This window comes from Oryzias latipes, chromosome 2, assembly GCF_053564925.1.
Source record: "Oryzias latipes strain Hd-rR chromosome 2, Olatipes_Hd-rR_3.1".
NCBI classification, from domain to species: Eukaryota; Metazoa; Chordata; class Actinopteri; order Beloniformes; family Adrianichthyidae; genus Oryzias; species Oryzias latipes.
The window spans coordinates 45,289,207-45,304,744 of NC_136238.1; the positions used below are offsets into that span (position 1 = coordinate 45,289,207).

The 15,538-nt window shown below is 44.8% G+C and overlaps 1 protein-coding gene across 3 annotated transcripts in view; it reads left to right on the forward strand.

Annotated features, from left to right (window-relative positions):
* Positions 1-15,538, forward strand: part of LOC101169930 (uncharacterized) — an 85,373-nt gene that overhangs the window by 19,187 nt on the left and 50,648 nt on the right. For all 3 annotated transcript variants that reach the window (XR_013653042.1, XM_078940328.1, XM_023963854.2), the window contains exons 18-25: positions 1,099-1,256; positions 1,334-1,573; positions 1,953-2,098; positions 2,226-2,383; positions 2,737-2,920; positions 3,003-3,180; positions 3,279-3,474; positions 3,563-4,082. Coding sequence is in view for 2 of the 3 variants with exons in the window: in XM_078940328.1 (XP_078796454.1) it covers positions 1,099-1,256; positions 1,334-1,573; positions 1,953-2,098; positions 2,226-2,383; positions 2,737-2,920; positions 3,003-3,180; positions 3,279-3,474; positions 3,563-4,082 (1,780 nt within the window). In the remaining variant the exon portion in view is untranslated. The remainder of the gene's footprint in view (positions 1-1,098; positions 1,257-1,333; positions 1,574-1,952; positions 2,099-2,225; positions 2,384-2,736; positions 2,921-3,002; positions 3,181-3,278; positions 3,475-3,562; positions 4,083-15,538) is intronic.

Sequence of the window (15,538 nt, forward strand, 5' to 3'; positions counted from 1 at the left end):
GGATCTCAGGGTCCGTGAGGGTTCATACTTTACTAAAAGATCTGATAAATAAGAAGGCGCAAGACCGTTAAGACATTTAAAAACTGTTAAAAGTATCTTAAAATCAATCCTGAAGCATATGGGGAGCCAATGCAGGGATTTCAAAATTGGGGTGATGTGAGCTCGCCTCCTGGTCTTTGTAAGAACTCGTGTGGCAGAGTTCTGGAGAAGCTGAAGGTTCCTAATGTTGGTTTTTGGAAGACCAGAAAGCAGGGCGTTACAGTAATCAACTTTACTCATGATAAAAGCATGCATTAGCATCTCCATATTAGCAAGAGAGAGTAGTGGGCGGACTCTAGCCAGATTTTTGAGATGATAGAAACCAGTTTTAACCACCTGTTTTATATGGGGGATAAAAGTTAGCTTATCATAGAGTCTGGTTAAAATCCATGAACATTAAAGCTGTAAAACACATGGCAAGTAGTGGGATTACCCTTGCACTGGCAAACTTTACATGCTCAGATACCCCACCAAGTCCAGTAGCTTTGTTGTTTGACAGTTTGGAGAAAGCTTGGTGGACATTATGGACATTATTATACTTGTTTGTTTTCAGCCATTGTTTAAGAGCTGTTTGGAACAAACCAGTCCTGCAGACCTTAGTTATTGTTGTTTTGGATGTTGTTATAACATAGCCATGGAATCAGCTCTCATTGCCTGGTCCTTTTTACAAATAAAACTTATTTCATACATTTCTAAATGCAATTGCTTCTCTAGGAGAAATATTAGTTAATAATTTATCTGAATGTACAGTGTACATCGACACTACATCTTCTGAGAGTGCTCCAATCCAAATATGAGGAATTTTCATGGTTGTAACCTGACTTCAAAGGTAAACTCAGCATTTGCATCTTAAAAGAAATATGATCAGCAAATGATGGCTCATAAAAATGTTCATAGTAGTCAGAGACGCATGAGCATCAGCTGTTGTGACACAATGGTCTAACCAGGAAGTTGAATGCCATGCTTCACTGATGTGTGTACCTATCTTCAGGCAGCAACATTTGAGTTAAGTGTATTCTGCTGTATATTTTGAAATGAATCTATTGTTGTTCCTTGAAGGTGTGATGTGGCTCTATGGCTGCTGGTTGAAGCGGCCAAGTGAAACTATTCACTTGGCTTCACAAACATTTCTGGAAAAAGAAGTCTTCAAGAGCTGCTACCGCAGCAGAGTGCCCATCAGTAAAGTTCTCGGCAAATGTGTGGTTCTTTCTGTGAAGGTTAGACACCCCCCAAAAAGGTTTCAGATGACAATAGAACTGTAGTGAATTTAGGTGTCTTTTTGTGATTCACGTAGGATTACTTCAAAATGCAACCTGAGGGCTTCAAACCTGCAGATGTGTATGTCTGTAAGTCCCGCTATGGTAGTGGAGCCAGGTCCTTCAAGACAATTAAAGTTTGGACCTTGCCACAGAGTCCAGTAAAGTTGGTGCCCCGGGTGGTGCCTCTGCCTGTCGTTTATGCCTCCAGATTTACCAAACCGGACCTGGACAAAGCGTCCTTCTCTCATGCAAACCCCGGCAGTTTTGAAGACAAGGTGAGGTGAAGCACCTGCTTGATTTGATTGTTGTTTGTTGCAGTTAAATGAGATCAACCTTTCTTACAGATGCTTGACATATTTAGTAAACCTTTTAGATTCTGCTGACTTGAGTCAGTGTAAACAAAAGCTATATTTACTATCAAAACTACACGTATGCCACTATTTTTAGGTGTTAACACATGTTGATCTGTTTCATGAAGTCTCTATTGTCCGGACTCTTCCTTAGTAATTAAAACCTTGATTTGCTGGAAAAAATTAAATCTGGATGTTTGTGCTTGAGAACTCATATGCTAACATTTAATTCTGGCAGCAAAGAACTCTATTTCAAATTAGAAACTGTCAAGATTTGAATGTTTGTGAATGTTCAACATTTCAGGAGCGAGAGGATGTTCCCATGGAGATAAATGAAGGCGAGCCAGGCTGCCAGTACTTTGAACAGTTATGCTACAATAACATGTGGTTTAAACTTGGAGACTGCGTTTACATCCAGTCACATGGATTGTCAAAGCCCCGGGTTGCCAGGTTGGTGAAAATAAATATATAGTCAAGAAAAACCTCTGAACAAGAAATAGGTTTTGAGAAATGTCAGTGTTGCAAGTACAATTTTTAATTTGTGATCCCTCATGCAGTTTTACTAACTTGTCTACAGAATTGAGAAGCTGTGGTTGCAGAATGGAACCACCTTCTTCTTTGGACCTATTTTCATTCATCCTGAGGAAACGGAGCACGAACCCACAAAGATGTTTTACAAGAGAGAGGTTTTTCTAAGTCACCTGGAGGAAACCTTGCCCATGACTTGTGTCCTAGGTACGGCACAGCCATATAGCCGTCTCTGAATGTGGGCCTTCAAACGTTATTGATAAAAAAAAAAGTGCTTTTCATGTTGTCAAAGAGCTTTACAAACGAAAGCCAAACATAGGCACAACATTTTGAAATTAAAGCCAACCTCCTCCCCCACCCACCATTGACATTCACCCATACACCCCAAGACCCCAACATAAAGAATGCAGGCATGAAAACAGGGCTGGAACTGTAAGAGGAACTTCTAGCTTGGCTCTACTGTGAGGAAACATTATAATGAAGCCCTGGGGCCAAAATCGTGTCATTAAAAAAAATCTATTTTCCAACTGACTTGGTAACGACCCTTGTTGTTTTTCCAGGCAAATGTATGGTGTCCTCCTTTAAGGAGTACCTGTCATGCAGACCTACAGAATACTCCGAGGAGGACATCCTGCTGTGTGAGAGCAGCTACATTGAGACAGAGAAACAAGTGAAAAAGTTAGAGGGTCTGAAGCGCTTCTCATATTCTGCCAAAGTGGTGGAGGATGAGATTTACAATTTCAGGTTTGGAAAGTCAAAAGGAACTTCTCTGATCTAAACTGAATCAGATCCTTCTTTTACCATCTTGTTTTGGTGTTTTGTGTAGGAAACTCAATGTACCACAGAAGGAAGCTTCACCCTTTTTGGACAAGAAGATAGATGAGCTGGAACTTAAATTGGCAGACATGGACGAGGATGATGATGCTCCTGTGACACCTGCAATGCCTCAAATGCAAAGCTCTCTGTCAAGTGACATGGATATCATGCCATACACACCTTCCCAAGTATTTGTATTCTTCCAATGACCTTAAATGCCTACAATCTTGTGCTCTTTAGGTTTCAAGCACATTCCCCTGATTTGATGTTTTTCTCTCTTTTCAAGGCCACTCCAGAGGTGATGGGTTTATCAAAGAGAGGAGCAAAGAGGAAAATGAATATCAGTGGCTACATTTTTTTCAGCAGCAAAATGCGGGCTGTCTTCAAAGCTCGGCACCCAGACCTTTCGTTCGGAGAGCTGAGTCGATTAGTAGGCACAGAGTGGAGGAACCTCGAAGCTTCCAAAAAAGCAGAGTATGAAGGTGTGTAATTGATGAGCAAAATCAGACAGTGTAGCTTTGTTGGTATGAATTACAATAAATGTGAAAACAATGGCTTAAAATATTTCAGAGCGTGCCGCAAAACTTGTGGAACAGCAAGAACCCGAGAGCCCAGCCCAGGAGCAAGCTTCCCCTCGAGCAGGTACCCCTGTGGGGGCACTGATGAGGGTAGATGAGCTTGAACTTAAACTGGCTGACATGGAGGATGGACATGATGACAAGGAAGACATGGACAAGGATGATGATGCTCCTGTGACACCTTCAATGCCTGAATTACAAAGCTCTCTGTCAAGTGACATGGACATCATGCCATACACAGAGGAAGACTTCAGCCCACCGCCAGTGGGTCGTCGGGTCATGGAGCTCCTCAGGAAACTCTATGTTTCTGTAATGAGCCACCAGAGCAAGAAGCACCGATGCTATAGTGACTTTCTGGCTGAGATTCCTGCTGTGGATCCTGCTGCCCCTGAGAAACCACCTCTCAACTTTGAAATAATCCGAATGAACCTGGAGCGTGGTCGCTACAGGAGGCTGGACGTCTTTCAGGAACACATGTTTGAAGTGTTGAAGAAGGCAAGGAGGCTACACAGGTATGACAACCTTTGAAAAAGGAATTAAAGAGGAGGTGGCATAGTGTTATGTTTGAGCCCTGAAATGTGGCAGAAGGTTGAAAAGTTAAGGGGGCTGAATACTTTTCAAGGTTCTGTATAAGACTTCTTTTTTTCAACAAATTTACATTTTAAAGAAATCTACGGCTAGAACAGTAGCATGTAGACCTAGTTTTTTGCATCAGTTTAGGTAAAACAGGCCCAAAACACTAGTTGGGAATATCCAAATGAAGTTTGGTGGCTATCTGTAGCAAACTGTCAAATTTGGGGATTTTCACATTTCTGAACAGGACATATTAAGTGATATATATGGCAAGACATTGCAAACAACACTTTTTTATGTTGCAAATGAAAATTTTAATTGTTTGCTTTTCAAAAAAATATTTGTTGCTTTCAAAAATGTATTTTTTTCTTTTTGCTTTCTAAAAATATTTTTTACGTTTGCAACACAAACGTTTTCAGATGCGTTGTGTCTCATATCGCTTTCTTTTGCTTTCATAGTTTGTGTTCATAAGTTTCAGTGTAGCACAGGGGTAGTCACATTTTTTTGGCATGTAAACTACTTTTCAGACGACCAAATCTTAAAGATCTACCTATATATAAATGGTAAATGGCGTATCCTTGTATAGCGCTTTTTTTACCTACGAGGACAAAGTGCTTTTACAGTCACAGTCCCATTCACCCATGCACACACAGATTCACACACTGGTGGCTGCTACGCTGCCAAACGTAAAAGGTGGGGTTTCAGTGTCTTGCCCAAGGACATTTCGACTCATGGGTGTGCAAGGCAGGAGTTGAACTTGCAATCTTACGATCATGGGTCGACCGCCCTACCGCTGCACCACGGCCATATACAGTGCAGACCAAAAGTAAAAAATAAAATACACGCCCCTCTCACCCTCCGCGGGTGGTTTCTCCTCCAAGATCGGGTCCTCCACCAGAGGCCTGGGAGCTTGAGGGTCCTGCACAGTATCTTAGCTGTTCCTAGCACTTTTCTGGACTGAGAGGTCTGAGGTCTTTCCAGGTATCTGTTGTAGCCACTCCTCCAGCTTGGGGGTTACTGCCCCGAGTGCTCCAATTACCACATGCACCACTGTCACCTTCACTTTCCAGGCTTTCTCCAGTTCTTCTCTGAGTCCCTGGTATTTCTCCAGTTTCTCATGTTCCTTCTTCCTGATGTTCCCATTGCTTGGCACTGCCACATCCACCACAACGGCTTTCCTCTGTTCTTTATCCACCACTACAATGTCTGGTTGGTTCGCCATTACCATTCTATCAGTCTGGATCTGGAAGTCCCACAGGATCTTTGCCCTTTCATACTTTCGGGGGTGTTTCCCATTTTGACCTTGGGGTTTCCAGTCAATATTCTGCACACATGTTCCTGTATATTATTCCAGCCACTTGATTGTGGCGCTCCATGTATTCTGTCCCTGCCAGCATCTTACATCCTGCAGTTATGTGCTGGATTGTTTCAGGCGCCACTTTGCACAGCCTACACCTTGGGTCTTGTCTGGTGTGGTAGATCTGAGCCTCTATCGCTCTGGTGCTCAGGGCTTGTTCCTGAGCTGCCAGGATGAGTGCTTCAGTGCTGTCCTGTAGGCCAGCCCTTTCTAGCCATTGGTAGGACTTCTTGATATCAGCCACTTCAGTTATAGTCCGGTGGTACATCACATGCAGGGGTTTGTCTTCCCATGAGGATCTGTCCTCCCATGAGGATCTGTCCTCTGGCACTGTATCCTCTGCTCTCCATTGGCTGAGACATTTACTGAGCACATTGTCAGTTGGGGCCTTGAGCTTGATGTATTCATGCATCTTGGATGTTTCATCCTGGATAGTGGCTTCCGCACTCCTTAGTCCTCGGCCTCCTTCCTTGCGGCTAGCATACAGTCTCAGGGTGCGGGATTTGGAATGGAACCCTCCATGAATCGTTCATTTCGTGTTTTAACATCTGTGGTCTGTATCTCGTCCTTTGGCCATCTTATTATTCCTGCAGGATATCTGATAACTGGCAGTGTGTAGCTGTTTATTGCCCGGGTCTTGTTCTTGCCATGGAGCTAGCTTCTCAGGACTTGCCTTACTCATAGGAGGTAATTTAGCTGTTGCAGCTTTTCTTTTTTGCCTGCTCTAATGAACAATTGTTTAATAATAATAATAATACATTTTATTTAAAAGCGCCTTTCAAAACACCCAAGGTCACTGTACAAAGTTAGAGGTAAAACACAATAAAATCACAAGTTAAAATCAATAAATAAATTGGATTCATTAGTAAAATCAGCTGACAGAAAATGAGAAACTGTGTTCCGGAAATGCATGCTTAAACAGATAGGTTTTGAGTCTGGATTTAAAGATCAGAAAGGAGTCAGTGTTACGGAGGTCTGGGGGGAGAGAGTTCCAGAGTTGGGGAGCAGAGCGACTGAAGGCACGGCTCCCCATGGTGACCATACGGGCCGGAGGGACAGAGAGCTGAAGGGAGGAAGAAGACCGAAGAGAGCGAGAGGGAGTGTTAACATGGAGGAGATTAGAGAGATAGGAGGGAGCCAGGCTATGGAGGGCTTTAAAAGTGTAGAGAAGGATCTTGAACTTAATCCTAAAGGCTACTGGAAGCCAGTGCAGTTGCTGGAGAACGGGAGTGATGTGATGGAAGGAGGGGGTTCTGGTGATGATGCGGGCAGCTGAATTCTGGACTAACTGAAGCTTATTTAGAGTTTTGTTGGGAAGACCAAAGAGAAGAGCATTGCAATAGTCGAGACGAGAAGTGACCAGACTATGAACTAAAATGGAGGCGGAGTGGATGGTGAGGGAGGGGCGGAGTCGATTAATATTACGTAGATGATAGTAGGCTGACCGAGTAATGCTATTGATATGGGATTGAAATGATAATGTACTGTCAAGGATGACACCCAGACTCTTTACTTGAGGGGAGGGGAAAACTGGAGAGGAATCGATGGAAAGGTTAAAATTAGAAACTTTGGAAAGGGTGGACTTGGAACCTACGAGGAGTAATTCGGTTTTATCACTGTTAAGTTTGAGGAAGTTTAGGGTGAACCAGGTTTTTATTTCAGACAGGCAGGAGGAGAGGGAGGCAGGTGGAATAGAAGAGTTGGGTTTACTGGACAGATAGAGCTGAGTGTCATCCGCGAAACAATGAAAATCAATATTGAATTTACGAAATATATTGCCAAGGGGTAGCAGGTAGGTAATGAAGAGGAGGGGACCGAGAACAGAACCTTGAGGAACACCAGATGAAATAAGTGAGGGTTGGGATTTGAAAGAATTCAGTTGAATAAACTGAGTGCGGCTTGAAAAATAAGAATGAAACCAGCGGAGGGGGATGGACTCGATACCGAGGGCTGAAAGTCTGTGGAGGAGGATGGAGTGAGATATGGTGTCAAATGCTGCGCTCAAGTCGAGGAGGATGAGGATGGTGATGAGTCCAGAATCAGCTGCAAGGAGAAGGTCATTGGTGATTTTTAGTAGGGCAGTTTCTGTGCTATGAAGGGGACGGAAACCAGATTGAAAGGGTTCAAAAAGATCATTTTGGGTGAGATGATGGGAAAGTTGGGAGGCGACTATTTTTTCAAGAATTTTTGAAATGAAGGGGAGGTTAGAAATAGGACGAAGATTATGAAAGGAATTGGGGTCTGAGCCAGGTTTTTTTAGGATGGGTCTGACGGCAGCGATCTTGAGGAGTGAGGGGACAATACCTGATGTCAATGAGGAGTGGATAATGGCACAAATGAAAGGAAGAAGAGAAGGAAGGCAGGATTTAACCAGGGATGTTGGAAGGGGATCGAGCAAACATGTGGATGGTTTGGACTTATGGATGAGGCGGGAAATTTCACTGGGATCAGGGAGGAAAAAGGAAGTGAATATATGAGTTACAGAAAATGAGTCAGACGGGGTGGGAGGAGAGGTGGAGGAATGGAGATGCTGATGGATATCTAGAATTTTCTGGTTAAAGAATAACTGAAGAGAATTACAGTGCTCATCTGAATAAAAATGAGGGGGAAAACTGTTACGGGGTTGAAAGACATTATCCATTAAAGAAAACAGAATTTTGGAATTTCCCTTATTTGCATCAATCAGTTCAGTGAAGTAGTTCGTTTTAGTGATAGAAACCAAGTCCTTGTATTGTAGAATCTGTTCATTGTAGATTTCCCTGTGAGCGGGAGAGCCAGTTTTTTTGCAGAGCCGCTCCAACTGGCGGCATTTGGCTTTCATTTTATGGAGTTCAGGGGTGAACCAGGGGGAAGATTTAACAGATAAAACAGACCGGGTTTTTACAGGAGCGAAATTGTTAAGAACATCTAAAAGGCAGTTATTATAAAAAGAAACCAGATCATCAGGGTTGGACGAGTTTGGGAAAGGGATGCGCTCCAAATGAGAAGAAAACATATCCACATTTACATTCTTAATGTTTCGGAAGGAGATGAGGCGAGTGGGTTTGATCTCAGATAAAATCAAGGGGATGCTAAAAGAAACAAGATGGTGATCAGTCATAGCAAGATCATCTGTGGAACAGTTAGAGGGGGTTAACCCAGAGCAGCAGACCAGGTCCAGAATGTGTCCCTTAGCATGGGTAGGCAGCTGAACATGTTGACAAAAACCAAGACTGTCCAGGCATGAGCAGAAGTCTCTGGTGAGGGGGAGGTGGTTGTTATCAAAATGTATGTTAAAATCACCCATACACATAACATTAGGAGTGAGAGACGATAGGTGAGTTAGCAGAGTTCCAAAATGCTCCAGAAAGTCCCTGTTCGGTTTTGGGGGGCGGTAAACCACTGCTATTACAGTTGGTGTGGGTCCAGGCAGCATGAAGGCAGTGCACTCAATGGAGCTGAATGAGGGGAGCGGAACCGGGAGGACTTTCCACGTCTCGCGATATATCACCGCGAGACCGCCTCCGCGGCCATGGCAACGAGGCTGACAGAGGTAAACAAAGCCGGGAGGGGTGGAGTCATTGAGAGAGGAAAAGTCATTCTGTTGCTGCCAAGTTTCCGTAACGCAGAGAAAGTCCAACTTACGGTCCACAATTAGATCCTGGATCAGCTGACCCTTGTTAGAGAGGGAGCGGATGTTGATGAGGCCAAAGTTGATGGTTCTGATGACCTGGCGCGGCGCCGAAGAAGTCGAGTTCGCAGGTCCGGGGAGGCTGGAAAGCACTCCGTGGTCCACAGAACGTCCGGTGTTACGTGGAGGACGGCGGGTAGAGGAGGAGAGGAAGCGGACAAGATTGGACGAGGCTTGGTAGTGCCGGTGCGTGCCACGGTGGATGTACCTCCGGCGTGGCGGGAGCAGGGGGTCCGTGCGGGCGTAGAGCAGAGGAGCAGGAGCTGTAGGCAGCCAGCGGAGACGGAGGAGTTCCGACGCTGAGTACTGGATGAGCCCGGCCGTGGGGCGGTAGAAAAGCCAGAGGAGGATCCAGGTTAGAGCCGACCAGACGTAAAGTTTGCACGTGAGCATAGCTGACAGGAGAAGGCCCGGGACTGCAGACTGTTTGAGTGATCTTCACAAATTTAAACACCCATTTCACAAGCTTATGTCCAAAACCACAACTGAAGTTTTGTTGACATTTGACCTTGAAAGTGGCTGCCATCTTAACATTTTTGAAGAACATTAGCTTATAGACTTGTATTACATCTGAACCTTAATGTAATGATAAACATCTAGAAACTTGTTGCTTTATGCTGTGTTGCCCCACCCGCCCCTCCTTCCCCGTCTCTCTAACATCCCTCTCAATTCTTCCCTCCTTTCCTTTTCCGTCCGGTCCAACACAAAAGATTTTCAAATATGATTTAAATGAAGAAAGTTTGGCCTCGATTACAGTAGGAGTTTATTCAGACTAGGCCTGCACAATATACCGCAAATTTATCGTTATCGCAACATCAAGCTGTGCAATATGCATACCACAAAAGATGGCAAAAATCGCAATAAATGGTTACCTTAAATGTGCTAAAATAAACTCATGGCAGCTTGAAATATTGAACAAATGAAATGAATCCCTTTATGCATTTAACCAATCGGGAGGACCCGTTTACGTTGTTGATCAATCAGATGAGCCCTTTTATGTTTCACGTTTGCTTCCTACGTCAACAAGGGTCATTTGGAGTATAATTTTTAAACTGTTGCAGTGAAATGGAAATTATGTTTTTGGTTGTTTTGCTATTTGTTTATATACCGCAAATTATATCGTTATCGCAATATTAATCACCAATATCGCATATCGCAAGTTTTCCTCATATCGTGCAGCCCTAATTCAGACATACCTCTGGTTTGTCAGAAGGGGGGGGGACAGCTGTTTGACCACCGGGGGACAGTCTGCCAGCTGTCCCCAACTTACCCCCTTCCTAATATAACCTCATATTAGGGTGAGGGGGTGGGGGGTCTAGCCTGCGATGCGCCTTGGGGGGGGCTACTTGGCAGTGGCCCCCCTCCTATGGTTACCTCAGGAGTGGGCCCCCCCCTCTTTCGGTTTTATTTGCACTTTAGACATGTAGGGTCCTTGGTAGGGGGGGTGCTTGGACATCACTGCCAGCAAGCAGCAGATGTCCTCCTAGCACCCTACCCCCCAATTTTAACCGCACCTTAGACATTTAGGGCCCCTTGGTGGGGAGGGAGAGGGGACATCACTGTGAGTAATCAGGAGATGTCCCCTTAGTGCCCTACTCGCCAATTTTAACTGCACCCCCTTAGTACACACACCCCTCCCCCCTCAATATATACATTCCAACATAAACACACACACATGCACACACACACCCTCTCAAACACACATACACGCACACACATTTTGCAAGGAAGGTGGGACCTAGGACCATCTGTCCCCTACCTCTTCCCTGGTGGGCGGTACGGGCCCCTTTGCAACGGCGGCCGTGTCCCCGGGGTGCCGGCTTCCTGGGCCCGGCGGTGCTCTCTCCGCGCGGTGGGGGGGTTCACATTACATCTGAGCCGGGGGTGTTCGTGTCCCCGGGGGGTGGGTTCTGGTCCTTGCTCCTGAGCGCTGGGCCCCGCCAAATTTCCAACTGTGGCCGAGCCTGGTCGGGCCATATTTACAACACCCCTTGTGGGCCCTCTTTTTTCCCCGGGGTTCCCCCCTCCTGGGCGGGGGCGGCGGGCCCCTGCCTTGCTCCTCCCTGGACCAACCGTGGGCCGGGCGGATGGCTGCCTGGAGTGCAGAGCGGGTCTCCCTTGGGGGGGTCCTGGCCTGTACCTGGGGTTGGGGCGGGGGGGTGCCCGGAACTCCTGGGTGGTGGTGGGGTGCTCATCTGGGGCTGTGGGCGTCCTTCTCCGGTGGGGCCCTGCGTTGGGCTCTCCCGGCGCGGCGGGGGGGCTGCTCTCCTGGTTGGGCTGGGGCGGCGCTCTCTTTCCCTCCGCGCCTCCCTGCTCTCTGGCTCTGGGGGCCTTGCGGCGGTCCTGCTGGCCCTGGCCTGGGTGGCGGGCTTGGTCGCCAGGGCGGCGGTTGTCCCCTGCCGATTCCTGTGTGGCGTTGGGGGGATTCCGGCTGCCGCTGCGTCTGCGGTGGGGGTCTTGGGGTGGGGATGGCTGGGCATTCTCCCTCCTCTTTTTCACCCCTTCAGCCCCTTTTGTACTACATTTGAACCTTACCATAATGATTAACAACCAGTAAACTTGCGGCTTTATGCTGCTTCATGGTCTTATCCCCCTTCCCCTCCTATTATCACCCTCCTACCCCCCCTCTCTCTAACATCCCTCTCTCTTCTTCCCCTCTTTCCTTTTCCGTCCGGTCCAACACCAAAGATTTTCAAACATGATTGAAATTAATAGAGTTTGGCCTCAATTACAAAAGGGGTTTATTCAGACATACCTTTGGTTTGTCTGAAGATTAATAACCCCTCTTGTTAAAGTAAAATATGTCCAACACAAGAGGCCCTCAGCTCTCATCTGTCTGCTCAGCTGTTGGACAGGACAAGTTAAAAAAAAAAAAGAATCATTTGAAAGCTGTTTGGAAAAAAATGTAGTTTTTAGAGCTCTCACTATTTTTTACTCTTATTATTTTACTATTATTGGCTCAAGTTGAATGAAACGGTGCTGCATTGACACACTGGGCGCCATTCGCACGTCAAATTTGTGTCTGCTGCCTCTATTTTGACGCGCGTCAAATTTAATGCTCGACTGCGGCTGGATGTGATGGCTAAAGTGTAAATGCAGAATACAATATGAATATATTAGGAATGTGAGTGTGGTTAACCAAACATCTGTTACCATGGAAACCCAAAAGTTAACTTTTGCAGATTCTGCTAAAAATCCCATAGGTCTGTTTGTTACCCCCAAATGGAGCCCGAGACCTGACATGGGTTAAAAAAAAATGTTTCCACGAAATAATTTTTGGTTCCCACGGAATAATATTCTGATAGTCATTCATTCTTTTGTATTTTAATGCAGCGTAGTTACAGCGACACGTTGATTGGTCGAGCGGAAGTACGGGTTGTGTGATGCAGGATGGGATACGTATGAAGCATGTAGCCTTAGCATGCAAAGGGACTGCCAAAGAGTATGTTAATTAAAGACAAGTTACCCACTCTGAATATTAATTTTCCTGTTCAACCCTAAAGTACAACATCCCATACCGCAGTGGTTCTCCAGCTGCCCGTCTGCAGGCATGACAAACAAAAGAGCTCCATGGTTGACACAGCTTATCGGGAGTCTGAAACGACCAAAAAGGCATTCATCAGAATTTTTCATTTTTTAAACTCCTGTCCATTGACTGTTTTTATTTCGGGACCCCTCCCCTCCCCTCCCTCTTCCGCGGCCAGGGCCGTTTCAGCAGGCTGCTTAGTCTGAGCACCTGGCTCCAGTCTGTTGCCAGCCAGAATAAGTTTGTTTTTATTGACAATTTTAATCTTTTCTGGAACAGAACCTCATTTTATAAAACTGATGGCATTCACCCCAGTCCACTAGGCAGCAGTGAACTGAAAACATCAGACACTCTGTCCAGACATCACCGGCCCCCATCATTCCAACACCAGTCCAAACCTCCTCTTCATCCGTGCAGACATCGGTCTGTGGAAGTGACTGATTCACACCCCCCCCCCCACACACACACACACACATTTTCCAAGAAACTGCTTCAACTATCAGAAGTGATTCCTTGCCACAACCTGCTGCCCCCCCCCCCCCCCCCCCCAGTCTATCCCATTAAGACTACTATTACAGACAGGTCTTCTATGAGGGAGCATGCAGGGAGAAAAGCAAACACTAACTGCCTTTGTCCACCAAAGGAAGCACCAAATCTTGAGGAAGCAGGTTCCACAACCACTCCGCCCTCCTCTTTTAACTTGGCACTTTTCAACGTTCGATCTTTGTCCAACAAAACATTTATCATAAAGGATTTTATCCATGATTATAATATTGATGGTCTCTTTTTAACTGAAACATGGCTAAGCACGGATGCATCTGCTGTTCTCACAGAGGCCTCTCCACCCAACTTTAGCTTTATTTTTCAACCAGGGAGGGAGATTACATTAGATGAGTACCCCAGCTTTGAACATCATGCCTTTGTTTTTAACAGCCCTCCAGTTTTATGCGTCACAGTATACAGACCACCCAAACCAAGCTCTGTTTTTATTGAGGAGTTTTCTGAGTTTCTAGCATCTGTCCACGCTTCCTTTAACATGATTTTATTAACAGGTGATTTTAACCTGTATGTAGACTGGAAGTCGGACTATTGCACCACTCAGTTCTTGGACTTGCTAGCTTCTCTTGATTTTAAACAACACGTCATGCAGCTGACTCACAACAGGGGGCACACTCTTGACCTCGTCGTCAGTCATGGTTTACCTACCAGTGTGTCCACTGTTGTGGACCTGGCTGTATCTGACCATTACTGTGTTCTTTTTAACATTACTGGTTTTATAAAGCAAGAGACCTCTGTGAGAGCGGTAAAGAAATGCTACTTGACTCCTGAAGTGGTCGAAAATGTTATTACATCTGTTTGCCCCTACTCTCCACTTGTCTTACCGGCCCCCTGTGATCTACTTGTTGAAAGTATTAACAGTAAATTAAAATCCAGTCTCGACTCAGTTGCTCTTCTAAAATCTAAGAAAATAAGAATCAAACCCATACCCCCTTGGAGAACTGAGGAAATTAAACAATTGAAGAGACGTTGTAGATCTGCCGAAAGACTTTGGAGAAAACACACACTTGTAATAAACTATCAACTGTACCAAAACCAACTAAAAGTATATAATCAAACAGTAAAACAGACCAAAAATTCATATTTTGTGAATATCATTTCTGTAAATAAAAATAACCCCAGAGTCCTCTTCACCACAATTGAATCTTTAATCAACTTGAATGTGTACAAAAACACAATGCCAGCCTCCGCCTCATTGTGTGAGGACTTTGCAGACCACTTCAGGAGCAAGATCCATTCTGTCAGATCTAACATTGTAAATGGACAGAAAAGCCTTTTTATTGGTAATGATGGGTTGATTTTACCTGAGGAAGCACTGGACAGTTTTGACCTGGTTGAAGCTGCAACACTTGGTCGAGTTTTCTCCCAAGTTAATCCAACGACTTGTTTTTTAGATTCCATCCGCTCATCACAAATCATTTTACGGGTCTTTTGAGAGTGAGATTTTAAATATCATGAACTCTCTACAGACATGTGTTTTTCCTGCTGCCTTTAAAATGGCAGTGGTGAAACCGTTACTCAAGAAATCCAACTTAGACCCTTCTGTTTTTAATAACTACATACCTGTTTCCAACTTGCCATTTTTAAGTAAGGTTTTAGAAAAACTTGTTTCTCTTACAAAATAACATTTTTTAGATAAACCAGTCTGGTTTTAGAACAAACCACAGTACTGAGACAGTCTCGTTAAAAATTGTTAATGATGTCAGGTATGCCTTGGATTCAGATCAGATCTCAGTACTAGTTCTGTTCGATCTAAGTGCAGCTTTAAATACTGTTGATCACCTGATCCTTGTAAACAGACTTTAAAGTCTTGGCCTTTCAGGGACTGTTCTCAAGTGGTTCGATTCCCATCTCATGGAGAGAAAGTTTATGGTAAGCATGGACACAAACTTTTCCGGGGTCCATGAAATTAATTGTGGTGTGCCTCAAGGTTCCATCCTTGGCCCCTTGCTTTCTAACTGTATTTTAGATGTGAAATTACTAATGGAAAATAATTTTCTGCAGCTCAACCAGGAGAAAACTGACATTTTAGTTATCGGTCCTGAAGCCAAGAGAGAGAAAAAGTGTCTGAAGTTAATGTAATTTCCATTAAGTCATTCAGAAACAGTCAGAAACCGGGGCATTATTTTTGACTAAGCTAAATTTTATCCCACAAATAAAACAGATGGTTAAAACTGGTCTTTATCATCTTAGAAATCTGGCTAGAGTCCGCCCACTACTCTCTCTTGCTAATATGGAGATGCTAATGCGTGCTTTTATCATGAGTAAAATTGATTATTGTAAC